Source organism: Muscardinus avellanarius, assembly GCF_963383645.1.
Source record: "Muscardinus avellanarius genome assembly, chromosome: 11".
Taxonomy (NCBI): Eukaryota; Metazoa; Chordata; class Mammalia; order Rodentia; family Gliridae; genus Muscardinus; species Muscardinus avellanarius.
This window is the reverse complement of record NC_137797.1, coordinates 103,838,538-103,853,632: the sequence shown is the minus strand read 5'-3', so window position 1 is coordinate 103,853,632 and position 15,095 is coordinate 103,838,538. Positions and strand designations below refer to the sequence as shown.

The 15,095-nt window shown below is 47.2% G+C and overlaps 1 protein-coding gene across 1 annotated transcript; it reads left to right on the top strand.

The window, feature by feature from the left end:
* Positions 1-429: 429 nt before the first annotated feature.
* GPRC5D (G protein-coupled receptor class C group 5 member D) lies at positions 430-12,247 on the top strand (the record flags this gene model as incomplete). Its single annotated transcript, XM_080705847.1, has 3 exons — positions 430-1,321; positions 10,558-10,625; positions 12,176-12,247. 3 exons carry the CDS (start codon positions 430-432, stop codon positions 12,245-12,247), a joined length of 1,032 nt encoding a protein of 343 aa, XP_080561973.1.
* Positions 12,248-15,095: the final 2,848 nt, after the last annotated feature.

Below are 15,095 nucleotides of genomic sequence, written 5' to 3'. Positions count from 1 at the left end.
CTCCCAAGCGCGGGGATTACAAGCGTGCGCCACCACGCCCGGCTTTATTCTTTATTTTGAAACAGGGTCTCACTGAGTTGCAAAGGGCCTCACTAAGTAGCTGAGGCTGTCCCGAAACCGTGATCCTCCTGTCTCAGCCTCCCGAATGCTGGGATGACAAGCGTGCGCCACCGTGTCTGGCAGAATTTTAGACAAGCATCAGGAACTCAACAAAGTCGGGTCCTCTCTGGTGTCCTCGGGACGATTTGGTAAAGCCGTTTCCTCCACAGTCCCAGGGGTCTCTATTTGTAACAAGCGACACCACACCGCCCTGCACAGGACTCCCCGACACGCGTCCCCCTAAGTAGGTGTAAAATCATAAAGTGTGACGCATCCTCTTTCTACAGGGGACCAGGAGACCGTTCCCAGGAGGTCCACCTAGAAGTCGCCATGTATCAGGATTGCCCGGAGCCCACGGAGGACTACTTCCTCCTCTGCGACACAGAGGGGCCGTGGGTGGTCGTCCTGGAGTCCCTGGCAGCCATTGGCATAGTGGTCACCGTGCTGCTGCTCCTGGCCTTCGGCTGCCTCCTGCGGAAGGTCCCGGACTGCTGCCAGTGGAACGTCCTCCCCACCCAGGTCCTCTTCCTGCTGGGGGTGCTGGGGCTCTTCGGACTTGCCTTTGCCTTCATCATGCAACTTAACGAGCAAACGGCCCCCGTGCGCTTCTTCCTCTTTGGGGTTCTCTTTGCCATCTGTTTCTCGTGCCTCCTGGCTCACGCCTCCAACCTGGTGAAGCTGGTCCGGGGCGGCGTCTCCTTCTCCTGGATAACGATTCTGTGCATAGCCGTGGGCGCCAGCGTGCTGCAGACGATCGTGGCCATCGAGTACGTGACCATCATGACCACCCGGTGCCTGTTTGTGCACATGACGCCCTATCAGCTCAACGTGGACTTCGTCGTGCTCCTGGTCTACGTCCTCTTCCTTATGGCCGTGACGTTCTTCGTCTCCAAAGCCACCTTGTGTGGGCCGTGCGAGAACTGGAAACAGCACGGAAGGATCATCTTCGCCACCGTGTTCGTCTCCATCCTGGTCTGGGTGGTGTGGATCTCCATGCTCATGAGAGGCAACCCGCAGCTCCAGCGGCAGCCACAGTGGGACGACCCGGTCATCTGCATTGGCCTGGTCACCAACGCCTGGGTTTTCCTGCTGTTTTACATCATTCCTGAGCTGTGTATCCTCTACCGATCCTGCAGGCAGGGCTGCCCTCCGCAAGCCAACGCCTGCCCGGTCCCCGCCTACCAGTGCACCCTGCGCATGGAGAACCAGGAGCTCTCCAGAGGTACTTCTCCGGTGGGGCGGGGAGGAAGGGGGACAGGAGCATGAACCCCAAGGGATCTAAGAAAGAGTGGTTGCCGGGCGTGGTGGCACATGCTTGCAATCCCAGTACTTGGGAGGGTGACACGGGAGGATGTCAGGTTCGAGGCCAGCCTCAGCTACTTAGCGAGGACCTCTGCAACTTAGTGAGACCCTGTTTCATAATAAAGAATTAAAAATAGGGCTAGGAGTGTAGCTTGGAGGTAGAATGTCCCAGGGTTCCATCCCTGGTACCATGAAAACAATCAAACAAAACAAAAGGGAGTGTTCGGATTTTGAGCGGGTAACATGGTGGCTCAAACGCGGAGATGAATAATCCTAGAATCAAGGTTAAATTTTTATGGAAAATCCAATCTTTCAAAGCGTAGGGTTTTATGGAGCAAGACTAAGACAGAAGCGAATCACAGGCTCCGAATGAAGAAGGCGCGGCTCTGACTTGCTGGGTAAAGCGGATCCCCCTCTATATAACGCATTAGGCCAGAACGAGGCTTGGACCGAGCAACTGTGTCACATTCAACTTAGCTAAATCCACACGTGATGTCCAGTGCAAAGTCAGTCCCAGAAATAGTCACTGACATCTTAAAAAGTTGAGCCTCAAAGCTAGTCTGCCTGAACATAATCCTAAAAATGATCTGAGTGCCACATCCCTGTAACCCCAGGGCTTGAGAGGCTGAGAGAGGAGGACCGCAGGTTCGAGGTCAAGCTCAGCAACTCAGTGAGACTTCCAGCTACTTTGAGAGACCTTGTTTCGAAACAAAACAAGACAAAAAATTAAAAAGGGCTGTAGGTGTAGCTCAGAGGTAGAATACCCCCTGGGTTTAGTCCCCAGTACCACAAACAAAACAAAACAAAACCTGATCACTGGATTCCCACTCGTCCAAGTTACGAATTTCTACTCCTGAATTTCTACTTTTCAACTCACTCACTGTTTAAAATCTTTACAGAAAGCAACAGGAATGACCATGTCATCTGAATTCTGAATAAAGATTCAGACGTGTGGCCATTTGTAGATATGAATCAATTAGCCTGTATGGCCTTTTTCTAATAATTTCTAGATTGCACATTTATCCTTATGTAAGACCAGCCATCTGACTGTTTTATTAAAGAACATAATATATCATCCAAGACAATAAAGATGCTCAGTCCCTAGCAACCTGGGGAAAATAATGGCTAATTTCGCTGGAAATAGATCCAAGCTCGTTAATTCCTTTTCTGAAACATCTGGCCTATTATTCATAGCCTAGTAGCATAGATTTATACCATTTCTTTGTGTCTTCATAGGCAACTGATTTCTCACATTTTATTTCTAATATGTAATGACGATATGATTTTATATGTTCTATAGCACGCATCATCTTCACCAGACTAAAAAAAAATGACTGTAAGCTTCCCTTTTAAGTACATACACTCTTTGGGGCTATAATCTGTGGCTAATTACACATTCAAATCAAACCCTGTTCAGATCAACACATCCATTAATTCTTGTTAGCGCAGTTGACTAAGAGTCGGAAACTGCCACTCTATATCCTTCCTATAAAAGTCTGTTAAGGCTTTTGATGATGCATGATCAGATCACTGAGGTTTTAGCAGAATTAGAGCCCATCCTTCTGGAAAATTCTTTCCATAGTTCTTAGCAAAAGATCAAAGTTGTGTCGGCATCTGTTGGTTTGATGTTTTCAGGAAATAAAAGTCAAGAGAGAGAGAGAGAAGTCCTTAGAGTTTCACAATAACCCCAAACACACTTGGAATGCTCAATATTTCACACTCCCAAAATATTAAGGTGTGTGTTTTTATTTTTATTTTTATTTATTTATTTGTTTGTGTTTTGTTTTTGGTTCTGGTCATACTGGGGATATAGCCCAAGGGGCCTTCTACCACCGGGCTACACTCCCAGACCTATGTTTTTATATTTTATTTGGAAACAAGGTCTCTTAAGTCAGCTGAGGCTGGCTTTGAACCTGTGTGCTCCTCCTGTCTCAGCCTCCCAAGTGCGAGGATTACAAGCGTGTGCCACCACGCTCGGCAAGGTGTATGTTTTTAAATAGCATTTTAAGGAGTGTCTTAGTTGAAGAGGAATTGTCACATAGGTACATATTTCTTGATTTGGCCAGGACTGTTCTATGATACAAACAAGGTTAGAAACCCCATTTCTGAGAAGGAAATAGCCTGTTAGTGGTAGTCATTACCGGAGTAAGTCAGCAGTGCAGTCAAGAAACATACAGATTGCTCGCCGAGGTTGAGCAGAGTGACCAGAAACTCCAGGTCAGAGACTAGAATCAGACCTCAGGTCACCTGGAAGAAATACAAATGTCAAATGTTCCGAGTGTGATGGCGCATGCCTGTAATCTCGATACTTGGGAGACTGAGACAGGAGGACTAGAGGTTCAAGGTCAGCCTCAGTAATCCAGAGAGATCTTTAGCAACCTAGTGAGACCTTATTTAATTAAAAAAAAAAAGCAGGGTATGGTGGCACATGTTTGTAATCCAGTACCTGGGAGGCTGAGACAGGAGGTTCCCAGCCAGGCTCAGCTATTAGTGAGGCCCTCCACAACTTAGTGAGACCCTGTTTCAAAATAAAGAATGAAAAATAGGATGGAAGGTATAGCTCGGAGGTAGAAAGCCCCTGGGTTCAATCCCCAGTACCACAGAAAAGAAAGGAAGGAAGGAAGGAAGGAAGGAAGGAAGGAAGGAAGGAAGAAGAGAAAAGAAAAAAGGCTAGGAGTGTAGCTCAGAGGTAGGATCCCTCTGGGTTCAATCTCTAATACCACACATACACACACAAAAATAAATTAACACAGGTGCAGTGGTGCATGGCTATAATCCCAGTACTTGGGAGGCTGAGACAGGAGGTTCAAAGCCAGCCTCAGCTACTTAGTGAGGCTCTCAGCAACTTAGTGAGACCACATAAAGTATAAAATAGGTCTGGGAGTATAGTCTGAAGGTAGAAAAGCCCCTGGGTTCCACCCCCAGTACCACACACACACAAAAAAATAGGGATGAGGTAGAATTTTCCTGAGTTCAATCCCCAGTACCACACACACACACACTAATAATAATAATAATAATAATAATAATAATAATAATAATAAATATAATAAATATAATAAGATAATAATGATGGTGATGATGATAAGCCAGGTGTGGTGGCACACACTTGTAGTCTCAGCACTTGGGAGGCTGAGACAGGAGGATCACACAGGTTCAAAGCCAGCCTCAGCTACTTAGTGAGGCTCTCAGCAACTTAGAACCTGTTTCCAAATAAAGAATAAAAAATTGGGCTAGGGGGGTAGCTTAGAAGTAGAATGCCCCTGGGTTCAATCCCCAGCACCACAAATAATAATAATAATAATAATAATACGTCAGTAAAAAGTGCCAGATTACACCTAGCTAGGAAAAACATACAAACAGGAACGGATTAAGCGCGAGCACAGTATCGGTGACTTGGAAGACCCCAAGGGTCGTCCTGGGTCCTGAGCTGAGCCTGGGAACTCGGCCGTCCATCTGCCCTTGCTTTTGTTTGACGGTCTTGACACTGTGTGAGCGGGAGAGGAGCTGGTGCCCTCGGGCTCTCCTCGGTCAGTCCCCAGCAGGGACAGGGACGCCCATCCCAGGTCTGGGACCCACTAATGATCACGGGCGACTCTGCAGGAGCCCACCACGCTGATTAAAGGGCTACATCAGACCCCTGAGAAGGCTCAGCACCGGGAGCTGAGGCAGAGGCGGTCTTAGCTGTCCAAGTGTCTGTCTGTCTGTCTGTCTGTCTCTGTCTCTCTCTCTCTCCGGTACTAAAAGACCCCGTTCTGCTCGGATCTGGACCGTCGCACACAGTTGCCGTAGGACTCTCATGACTAATGCTGCTGTTGGCCTCTGTGGCTCCGATCACATAACTATTTGAGTTACCACCGGGTTCATGAGACCAGAGTTATTCAGCTGAAAGAAAACTTAAGTCAAGGGGCGATCAGCAGAGACTGTCCCCATAGGAAGCCCCCTGTCCAAGACGCTGTTTTCCATGAGCTACAAAGGAGGGGTGGGCGTGGAAGGGAACCAAGGCAGGAGGGATTTAAATACAAAAAGAAGAGATGGCAAACACTTCCCTGACCCAGATAGGCGGAGGGGACCAAGGACTCCATTTCCCCCGGAAGTCTTTCAAAAGATTAAATTTTATCTCTCGAAGTGGCTTATGGGCTTCATGCCAAGGTAGAGAAACATCTGGATGAAGAATGGAAATGTAATCAGGCATGCCACTGCAAAACACCAAACAGATGGGGAGATGTGTTCCTCAATGTGTGTTCCGAAAAAACATGTATTCGTTGCACGTTTAAAATCAGTTACTCTTCACTGGAATCCTTAGAAAAAAATATATATATGTATGTGTGTATATATCTCTATCTATATATATATATAGATAGATATAGATATATAGATATATATATAGAGAGAGAGACAGACAGACAGACACAGAGAGAGAGAGAGTGATGCTATCACAGCATAAAATTAATGTTTCACAAGCTCCACATGTTTTTAGGCACAGGAAGCTTCAACATAAAGCTATCTGAAGTCATTTAGAAGCAAAATAAAAAATGAAGACACCATTCTGAAACTATGATAATTCGTTCACCCGCATCTGGGATTATGCACGCTATGTTAACACAGCCTTCATTAATTAGATTAGTTGATGGGTATGTTACTAGTTATAAATTTGGAGTTGGCGGATTTTGGAACACTTCTGCTCCTGAACAAAGTATAGCTAGACTCCAAGGGGGAAAAAAAAAGAAACCAAGTAGATGAATTATTTAATTAAATCAGTTGCTCTTTTCGCTGAGAATTTAGAGCGATCTTAAAGTAGAATATCAGATATGAATCTTTTTGTGAGAAAAAGTCTCTCCTATTATCTGTTTCAAATTAATTAGAATATTGTTCTATTAAGCTTGTTCAAAGCAAGACCCACTTACATTCAAAAGAATCACATCAGCCGGGCATGGTGGCGCACACCTGTAATCCCAGGGCACTTGGGAAGCTGAGACAGGAGGATCGCAGGTTCTAGGCCAGCCTCAGCAACTTAATGGGACCCTGAGCAACCTAACAAGAACCTGTTTCCAAACAAAAATAAAAAGGGCTGGGGGCATAGCTCAGATGTAGACTGTTCCTGGGTTCAATCCCTACCACTACCAAAAAAAAGAAAGAAAAAGAAAAGAGAGAAAAAGAAAAAGAAAAAGAAAGAGATAAAAAAAAGAAAGGAAAAGGGAAAAAAAAGAATCACATTAACTGTGATCATTTTTCTCTTTAGTCTTTGATCATATACAGAAAAACCTGGTACGGTTTGATCTGAAGGTCTTAGGACAAAACTAATCCAGGCGCCTACAGTATGTTAAAAAAAAATGGGTAAAGGAACATAAAATGAGGTGAACCAAGAAAAAGCCCACCTGCACTGCAGCAGGAGCCCATCTGGTTGTTTTCCCTAGAAAACACCAACTTCTGCTGGACGTCGCTCTTTTTGATAATTCTTTTTTTTTTCTTTTTGACACTTTTTGACAGTATTTTTTCTTCTTATTAAAGAAAACCCAATCCAAATGGTCCCAGGTGGTACTGCTCCTGACCAAAATGGGAATTTTTTTGGTTGTCTTCTGGTATTTTATTTTTTTAGTTTTTGCATTCTCAGGAGTTACAGGAATCTTAAAAGGTTGATTTCATAGACGTTGAGATTAGAATGGTGGTTCCCAAAGGCTGAGGATGGACAAGAGGAGAGACAGATGGGGCGGGCGATCAGTGGGTGCTAGGTGACAGTTCCACAGGAGCAAGTTGTCCAGGGTGCTGATGCACAGTAGGCTGTACTGTGCCCTGTGTCTTCTATCAAAAACCTCCAAGAAAGCATTTAAATACTGTCACCGTAGAGAAAGGATAATTGTTTGGGGGCGTTAAATCTCTTTCCCTGAATTTGAACATTATATAATATATCCACGCAGCAAAGCACCCAGGGTGTTCGTCCCACAATATGCTCAAATTTTGTGCATCAGTTAAGAAATTGTAGAAGAGTTACAGGCCATGGGGAAAGAGAACTAGCCTAAAGCAGGGAAAAGATAGTGGGTCATGAGCAGGATTTGTCTGGGCTGAGGACAGATGAGTTGAGGACGGTAGCTTCCATAGAGCGGGTGGGTTTGCTCAAGGTCCTCAGCCACCAGGAGCCTGGCCTCTTTGCCGTGTGTGTGTGTGTGTGTGTGTGTGTGTGTGTGTGTGTGTGTGTGTGTACTGGGGATTGAGCTCAGGAGGGGCATTCTACCTCCGAGCTATACCCCAAACCTATTTTTCTTTTCCTTTCTTCTATATATATATATATATATATATATATATATATATATATATATATATATATATATTTGTGTGTGTGTGTGTGTGTGTGTGTGTGTGTGTGTGGCACTGGGGGTGGAACCCAGGGGCTTTTCTACCTCTGGGCTATACTCGCAGACCTATTTTATACTTTTATTTAGAAACAGGGTCTCACTAAGTTGCTGAGAGCCTCACTAAGTAGCTGAGGCTGGCTTTGAACCTGTGTGATCCTCCTGTCTCAGCCTCCCAAGCGTGGGGATTACAAGTGTGCACCACCACACGCCCAACTAGTTTTCATTTTGGGTTTTTTTTTGTGTGTGTGTGGTACTGGGGTTCCTGGAAGCCCTTCTACCTCCGGGCTATACTCCCAGACCTATTTTTACATTTTTATTTGGAAACAGTGTCTCCTAAGTCAGCACACGCAGCTGGCTTCAAACCTGCGATCCTCCTGTCTCTGCCTCCCAAGCGCGGGGATTACAAGCGTGCGCCACCACGCCCGGCTAGTTTTCATTTTTGAAACAGGGTCTCTCTAGATTAATGAGAATCTCACTACTTGCTGAGGCTGTCCTCAAACCTGCGATCCTCCTGTCTCTGCCTCCCAAGTACTGGAAATACAAGCGTGCGCCACCGCACCCGGCTCTCCTTGCCTGTTTGTAAGTGATGGCTCTAACTCCTTCTTTGCCTGGTCCACTTGTAAATGTCAAGTCCCGCTCCACTTTGATTTCCTACCCCAAGGTAGCCGTGGGTTTTGAGAAGGAATACTCAGCCTCTTGGGAAATTCATGAACAGGAAATAGAGCCGGAAGAGCGAGGCTTTTCTAATCTGTGACCGGGTCTGATGACAATGTGGGATGAAAGTTGGTTACCAGGGACCAAACACGAAGGAGTCCAGTTTGGAGACAAAGTTAAAGGAAGGATGCGGTTTGTGCAAGGAGCACTTCCAAAGGATGCCAGCAGGGGGCGACTGTCAGACTACACAACTCGCCCACTGCTCCACAGCAAAGGACCGCTGAGTCTTTGGGCTCTGTACATACATCAGCTGCTCCAATCTTGTGAAATAGATTTACTACCAGAGTCACCCTTATTCCCATCAGGAATAAAAGCAGCAAAAGGTTAGCGAACTTGGAGCCCACGTGGCGTGCACGCCTGTGGTCCCAGTACTTGGGAAGTTGAGGCAGGAGGATCGCGGGTTCTAATCGGGCCTCAGCAACTTCATGAGACCCTCAGCAACTTAGCAAGGCCTTGTTTCAAAACAAAATAAAAAAGGGCCAGGAAAGCCAGGCGTGGTGGCGCACACTTGTAATCCCAGCATTCGGTGGGCTGAGACAGGAGGATTATGGTTCGCTGCCAGCCTCAGCTACTTAGTGAGGCCCTTTGCAACTCAGTGAGACCCTGTTTCAAAATAAAGAGTAGAGCCGGGCGTGGTGGCGCACGCTTGTAATCCCTGCGCTTGGGAGGCTGAGACAGGAGGATCGCACGAGTTCGAAGCCAGCCTCAGCTACTCAGTGAGGCTTCCAGCAACTTAATGAGACCCTGTTTCCAAATAAAATATAAAAAAAGGTCTGGGGGTGTAGCCCGGAGGTAGAAAGCCTCTGGGTTCCACCCCCCCAAAAAAAAAATACCACCAAATACCAAAAATACCAAAAAAAAAAAAAATGAGTACCACCAAAAAAAAAAAAAAAACCCAAAAAATAAAAATAAAGAGTATAATGCCCCTGGGTTCCATTCCCAGTACTGAAAAAAAAAAAGGTGGGGGAGGTCAGGAGGTGTAGCTCAGAGGTAGAATCTGAGTTTAATCACTAATACCAAAAAAAAAAAAAAAAAATTAAAGAACTTGGCCCTAGTAAGGCAGGTAAGGGACGGAGGCACGCCTTCGTCACGGTCCTGTGAGGACTCCGCCCTACAGCCTTTTAGCGTGACCACTAGCCACCCACGGAAGTCTCTGACCATCAAAACATAAACGTGTATATTGATGGAGCGCCTGCCCTTGGAGGCGGATGCCGCCGTCCTCACAGAGCTACAGTCTTGGCAACGAGACTAGCACTGAACAAACACCTGTGTGTGTGGTTACTCCATGACAGTCTGGGACTGTCTCACGGGCTCAAATCCAAGCTTGTAGAGAATCAAGGTCAAAGGCCACTCTTGAAAAAAGTATGGTGAGTGGGCACCTGTCACCCCAGGACTTGGAAGGCTGAGACAGGAGGACCACAGGTTTGAAGCCGGCCTCGGCAATTTAGCAAAATCCTATTTCAAAATTAAAAATAAAGCCGGGCGTGATGGCGCACGCTTGTCATCCCAGCATTTGGGAGGCTGAGACGGGAAGATCGCGGCTGGCGGACGGCTTCAGCTACTACTTAGGCCCTTTGCAACTCAGTGAGACCCTGTTTTCAAATAAAGAATAAAAAATATGGCTGGGGGTGTAGCTGGGAGGCAGAATGCTCCTGAGTTCCATCCCCAGTACCACAAAAATAAATAAATTACAAATAAGAAGGGCTGGGGGTATAGGTTAGAGGCAGAATGCCCCTGGTACAGGGAGGGAGGGATGAAGGAAGGAGGGAGGAAAGCCGGCCGGCCTGGGTCACACAGTTAACACCAAGCAGCAGCCCTCTGACCCAGGGCTGGTGCTCTTTTTTGAGAAAGTGACTTGGTTCTTCAGCCCCTTTGGTTAGCAAACACCAGCAGCTTCTCCAGAACATGCATATGCTGTCCGTACACCGCCTTCCTCTCAAACTCCGTGCACTTCCTTAGTCACCCATCTTTCCAGAGCAGCCTCTCGGAGTGTTCCTTTTAGAGGGCTGGGAGCCTCTGCCCGCCGTGGACGCCTCTGGCCGTCCCCCCCTGACTCCGACACTAACCCAGCCTCCCCTTTGGCTTGCAGCCCGAGACAGTGATGGCGCTGAGGAGGATGTAGCTTTAACCTCATGTGGGACTCCTGTTCCCAGGCAGGTAAATGCTCATCTTGTTCACCTAGTAGGGACACAGCAAGCACCCTTCCTCGAGAGAGCCTCTGGCTTCTCGTCCAATGGCTCGGTGACCTGAGAGAGGACAGGCAGGGTGGGGTCATCCCCAGAGATGCATGGAGCTTGAGCCATCCCGCTCCGAGACGCCCGGCGGCCCTTCTACCTCCACCCAAGACCCTGCGAGGCCCCGCACCGCCATCAACACATTCTATGCTCAGGTGCAGAGAACTAACCCTGGGAAGTGCCGGTCACCTAAAGGGTCTGCGTGATGCCGGGCATTGGGGAGGCTGAGCTGGAGGATCATGGCTTGTGGACAGGCTCAGCTACTTAGGCCCTTTGCAACTCAGCGAGACCTTGTTACAAAATAAAGAATATAAAGTAGGGCTGGGGGTGTAGCTCAGAGGTAGAATGCCCCTGGGTTCCATCCCCAGTACCACAAAAGAGTAAATAAATAAAAAATAAAGGGTCTGTTTGAGAGTGACTAGAAGCAGGTTCACCAACAGAGGGTTGTAACTATGAGTGAGCTCCGGGCTGTTTTTAGTATCGGCTGTCTAAATCCATCCCTGAGCCCCAGTGAAGGCCTCATGACTCACCGTCCAGCTCCAGCAGCCCAGGCTGTCCCCCAAAACTGGGTGAGGTCTGTCACCATCTTTGGGGTACCCAGATGGATGCACCAATTTTAATCCTCTCTGGAGAAAATGAGGTGCTGCCGGGTAGATGGGACGTACGTGTGTGTGTGTGTGTGTGTGTGTGTGTATGTGTGTGTGTGTGTGTGTGTGTGTGTGTGCGCGCTCACGTGCCACGATGACTCAGAAACATTCCAGCCAAAAACACCGCGTTGGGACACAGCTCTTGCACCGTGGGGATCAGAAGCAACGAAAGGCCTAGAGTGAAAGTCCGGCTCTCGGGCTGCTCGTCCAGAGGACGTGACCGGGCGAGAGTGAGGCTAATCCCTCTGAGCTTTGCGCTAGAATGAGACAGGGACCAGGACGAAGCTGCCTATCACCTGCGGTCATTAACTCTCCGGAGGGCATTTAAGGATGAGGAAAGCTTTATCATCCCCTCTAAGCGCATCTTGGATGGGTTTCAGTTTCCAGTAATCAGCTATTCAAGGACCTTGCAAAAAGATTCTTGTTCATGACCAAGAAGTTAGCTGAGCAGGCTCTGTTTCCATTCATATCCCTCTCTCTCTCTCTATTAAAGATTCAATAATGCCAGGCATGGTGGCGCACGCTTGTAATCCCGGTACTCGAGAGGCTGAGACAGGAGGATCACAGGTTTGCAGCTGGCCTCAGCTACTTACTGAGGCCCTCCATAACTTAGCGAGACCCTGTTTCAAAATAAAGAATAAAAAATAGGGCTGGGGTGCAGCTCGGAGGTGGAATGGCCCTGGGTTCCATCCCCAGTACTGCAAAAAAGAAGAAGAAGAAGGAGAAGGAGAAGAAGAGAAGAATTCATGAACTCTTCCAGCATAGTTCGGGAGATCCCTATCTCTGTTGACTTTGAAAGCTGATGATGGTTTTTCTTCCTTTCCAGATTGCTGAAGCCACACAAGAGTACCTCATCCCACGGGCTGCAGCCAGCAGCCAGCAGGATGTAGGATTATAAAGTCTCCAGGGAACAGGAGCAGCGGGAACCCAGAAAACCATCGAGGTGAACGGAGCCCCCAGTGCCGCCTGAGAGCCGGCAGAGCCATACGGCCAGGGCGCCCGGGCCGTCCTGCCTGCTCGGGTGCCCAGCGCATCTGTGCCCCTCATGGGAAGACTGCTCTTTCAAGCCTAATTACAATCTTGGTGGCCCACCCTACCTTGACTGTGAGTCTTTTTCTTCATTCATGAAACCGAAACATTCCATTTCTTAGCGATGCTGAAGAGAATTAGTGTCTCTTACCAATGGGAATGAAATAACCCGCATCTAAAGATAAAGTAGGGAGCCTGGTATGGTGGTGCACGACTCCATCCCAGCCCTGGGGCGGCTGAGGTCGGAGGATCGCAGGTTCAAGGACAGCCTCCTCACCGTAGCAAGCCCCTGTTTCAAAACAACAACAACAACAACACCACACACACACACACACACACACACACACACACACACACACACATATTAAAAAAAGGGCTGGGGCTTAGCTTGGAGGTAGAACACCTTTAGGTTCAATCCCCAGTACCACAAAAGAAAGAAATGAAGGAAGGAAGGAAGAAAAGGAGAAAAGAAAGAAAAAGATGTTAGGGTCATTCTGTAAATGTTAGTAGCAATTGACTGCTGGGTTAGTCCTATAGTTTATTTATTTACTTATTATTTATTTATTTTTGCAGTACTAGGCTTGGAACCCAGGGGCATTCTACCTCCGAGCTACACCCCAACCCTATTTTTTATTCTTTATTTTGAAACAGGGTCTCACTGAGTTGCAAAGGGCCTCACTAAGTAGCTGAGGCTGTCTGTGAACCTTGATCCTCCTGTCTCAGCCTCCCAAGTACTGGGATTACAAGCGTGCGCCACCACGCTGGCTCTTCAGCCCTATTTTTTGTCCTTTATTTTGAAACAGGTTCTCATTAGGTTGCAGAGGACCTCACTAAGTAGCTAAGGCTGGCCTGGAACCTACAATCCTCCAGTCTCAGCCTCCTCCTAAGTACTGGGATTACAAGGATGTGCCATCATGCCTGGCATTGTAGTTGGTATTTTTAAATTATGCTGAAAAACATAACAAAATTTGCCACCTTAACTGTGTTTAAGTGTTCAAGTCAGTAGTGTTAACCATATTTACGTCCCATGTCGAAGGTTTCTAGAACTCCTTCATTTAGCAAAATTGAATTCTCGACCTTCTGAACAACACCCTCCACTCCACGCGCGGCCCGTGGCCACCACCCTTCACTGTCTCTGTGAGTCTGACTACTTCAGGTGCTACCTATAATAGAATCCTATAGTATTTGTCTTTCTGTGACTGGCTTATTTTATTTAAAATAATATCCTAAAAGTCTATCCAACTTGGAGCACGTGACAGGACTTCTTTTTAAGACTAAATAATATTCCACTGTATGTGTACACCCCATTTTCTTTATCTACTCGTGTTGAGGGACATTATTCCACTCTCATGGCTGCTGTGAATAATGGCGCCATGAATGAGGGTAAGCAAATATCTCTTTGAAATCTCTTTCAATTCTTTTGGATACATACCCCAAAGTGGGATCAGATCCTATTTTTTTTTTTTGAGGAAACGCCATACAGTTTATCATTGCGGTTACGCCATTTTACATTCCCTGCAATAGTGGACAAAGAATTCTAATCTTTCCACATCCTTACCAACACTTGTTATTTCCTGGGCACTTTTATTCTTAAGAGGAGAGAGGCATTTATGTGTTTTTGTGGTCTTGGGGATTGAATCCTGAGGTGTTCTACCTCTGACATATACCCCCCCAGCCTTATTTTATTTTATTTTATTTTATTTTGCGGTACTGGGGATGGAACCCAGGAGCATTCTACCTTCAAGCTACACCCCCAGCCCTATTTTTTATTCTTTATTTTGAAACAGGTTCTTACTGAGTTGCAAAGGGCCTCACTAAGTAGCTGAGGTTGGCTGCAAACCCGGATCCTCCTGTCTCAGCCTCCCAAATGCTGGGATTACAAGTGTGCACCACAAACCTGGGCTCGATTTTTTTTTTCTTTTAATTTAGAAACAGGACCTCACTAAGTTGCTGAGGGCCTCACTACACTGCTGAAGCTGGCCTCGAACCTGTAATCTTCCAGTCTCAGCCTCCCAAATACTAGGATTACAGGCGTGGGCCACCACCACACCCAGTTCATTCTTGTTCTCATAGTTACTATCGCAATGAAAAGGTCTACGGGCTGTCATAGCAATCCTCCACACCACACCTAGGCCATGTAAATAGCCTAGAGACTCCCGTGGTCTGCAGCTGGCAGCTTCATCCCTGATGTTACTACCCCGTGACGGTTAATATGGCGTAGACCATGACCTGCATTAATGAACCAGTAACAGCAAAGGCCGAGCCACGGCGGCTGATGCTCGTAAAGGATGCCCCGAGCGGACATGAAACGCGAGGTCTGCCCGCCTTGATGTCTAACGAGCGGGGGCCTGAGCTCAGCGTCCCGCCCTGGCCAAAGGCTTCCTGGCCTGAGGACCCAGGATGTAACAGGTGTGACAGGAGCGGGGGCCCAGGCGTGCTCCAGAAGGGTCCCCAGCCAGAACCTTGAGAAATGACCACAGCCACACGTAGTTAGTGGCAGGCCGTGCTTTCGGAGGCCTACAAATTCTCCACGCCTGCACGTCTGAATTAGCGAGCCAGGTGCTTCCCCCTTGAGAACAAAATGAGACGCTTTAGACCAGAGAATATGAGCATCGTAGAAGTAACTAAAAGCAGGCTACCTCTGAGCTACACCACCAGCCCATTTATTTATTTATTTATTTATTTATTTATTTATTTATTTATTTATTTATTTATTA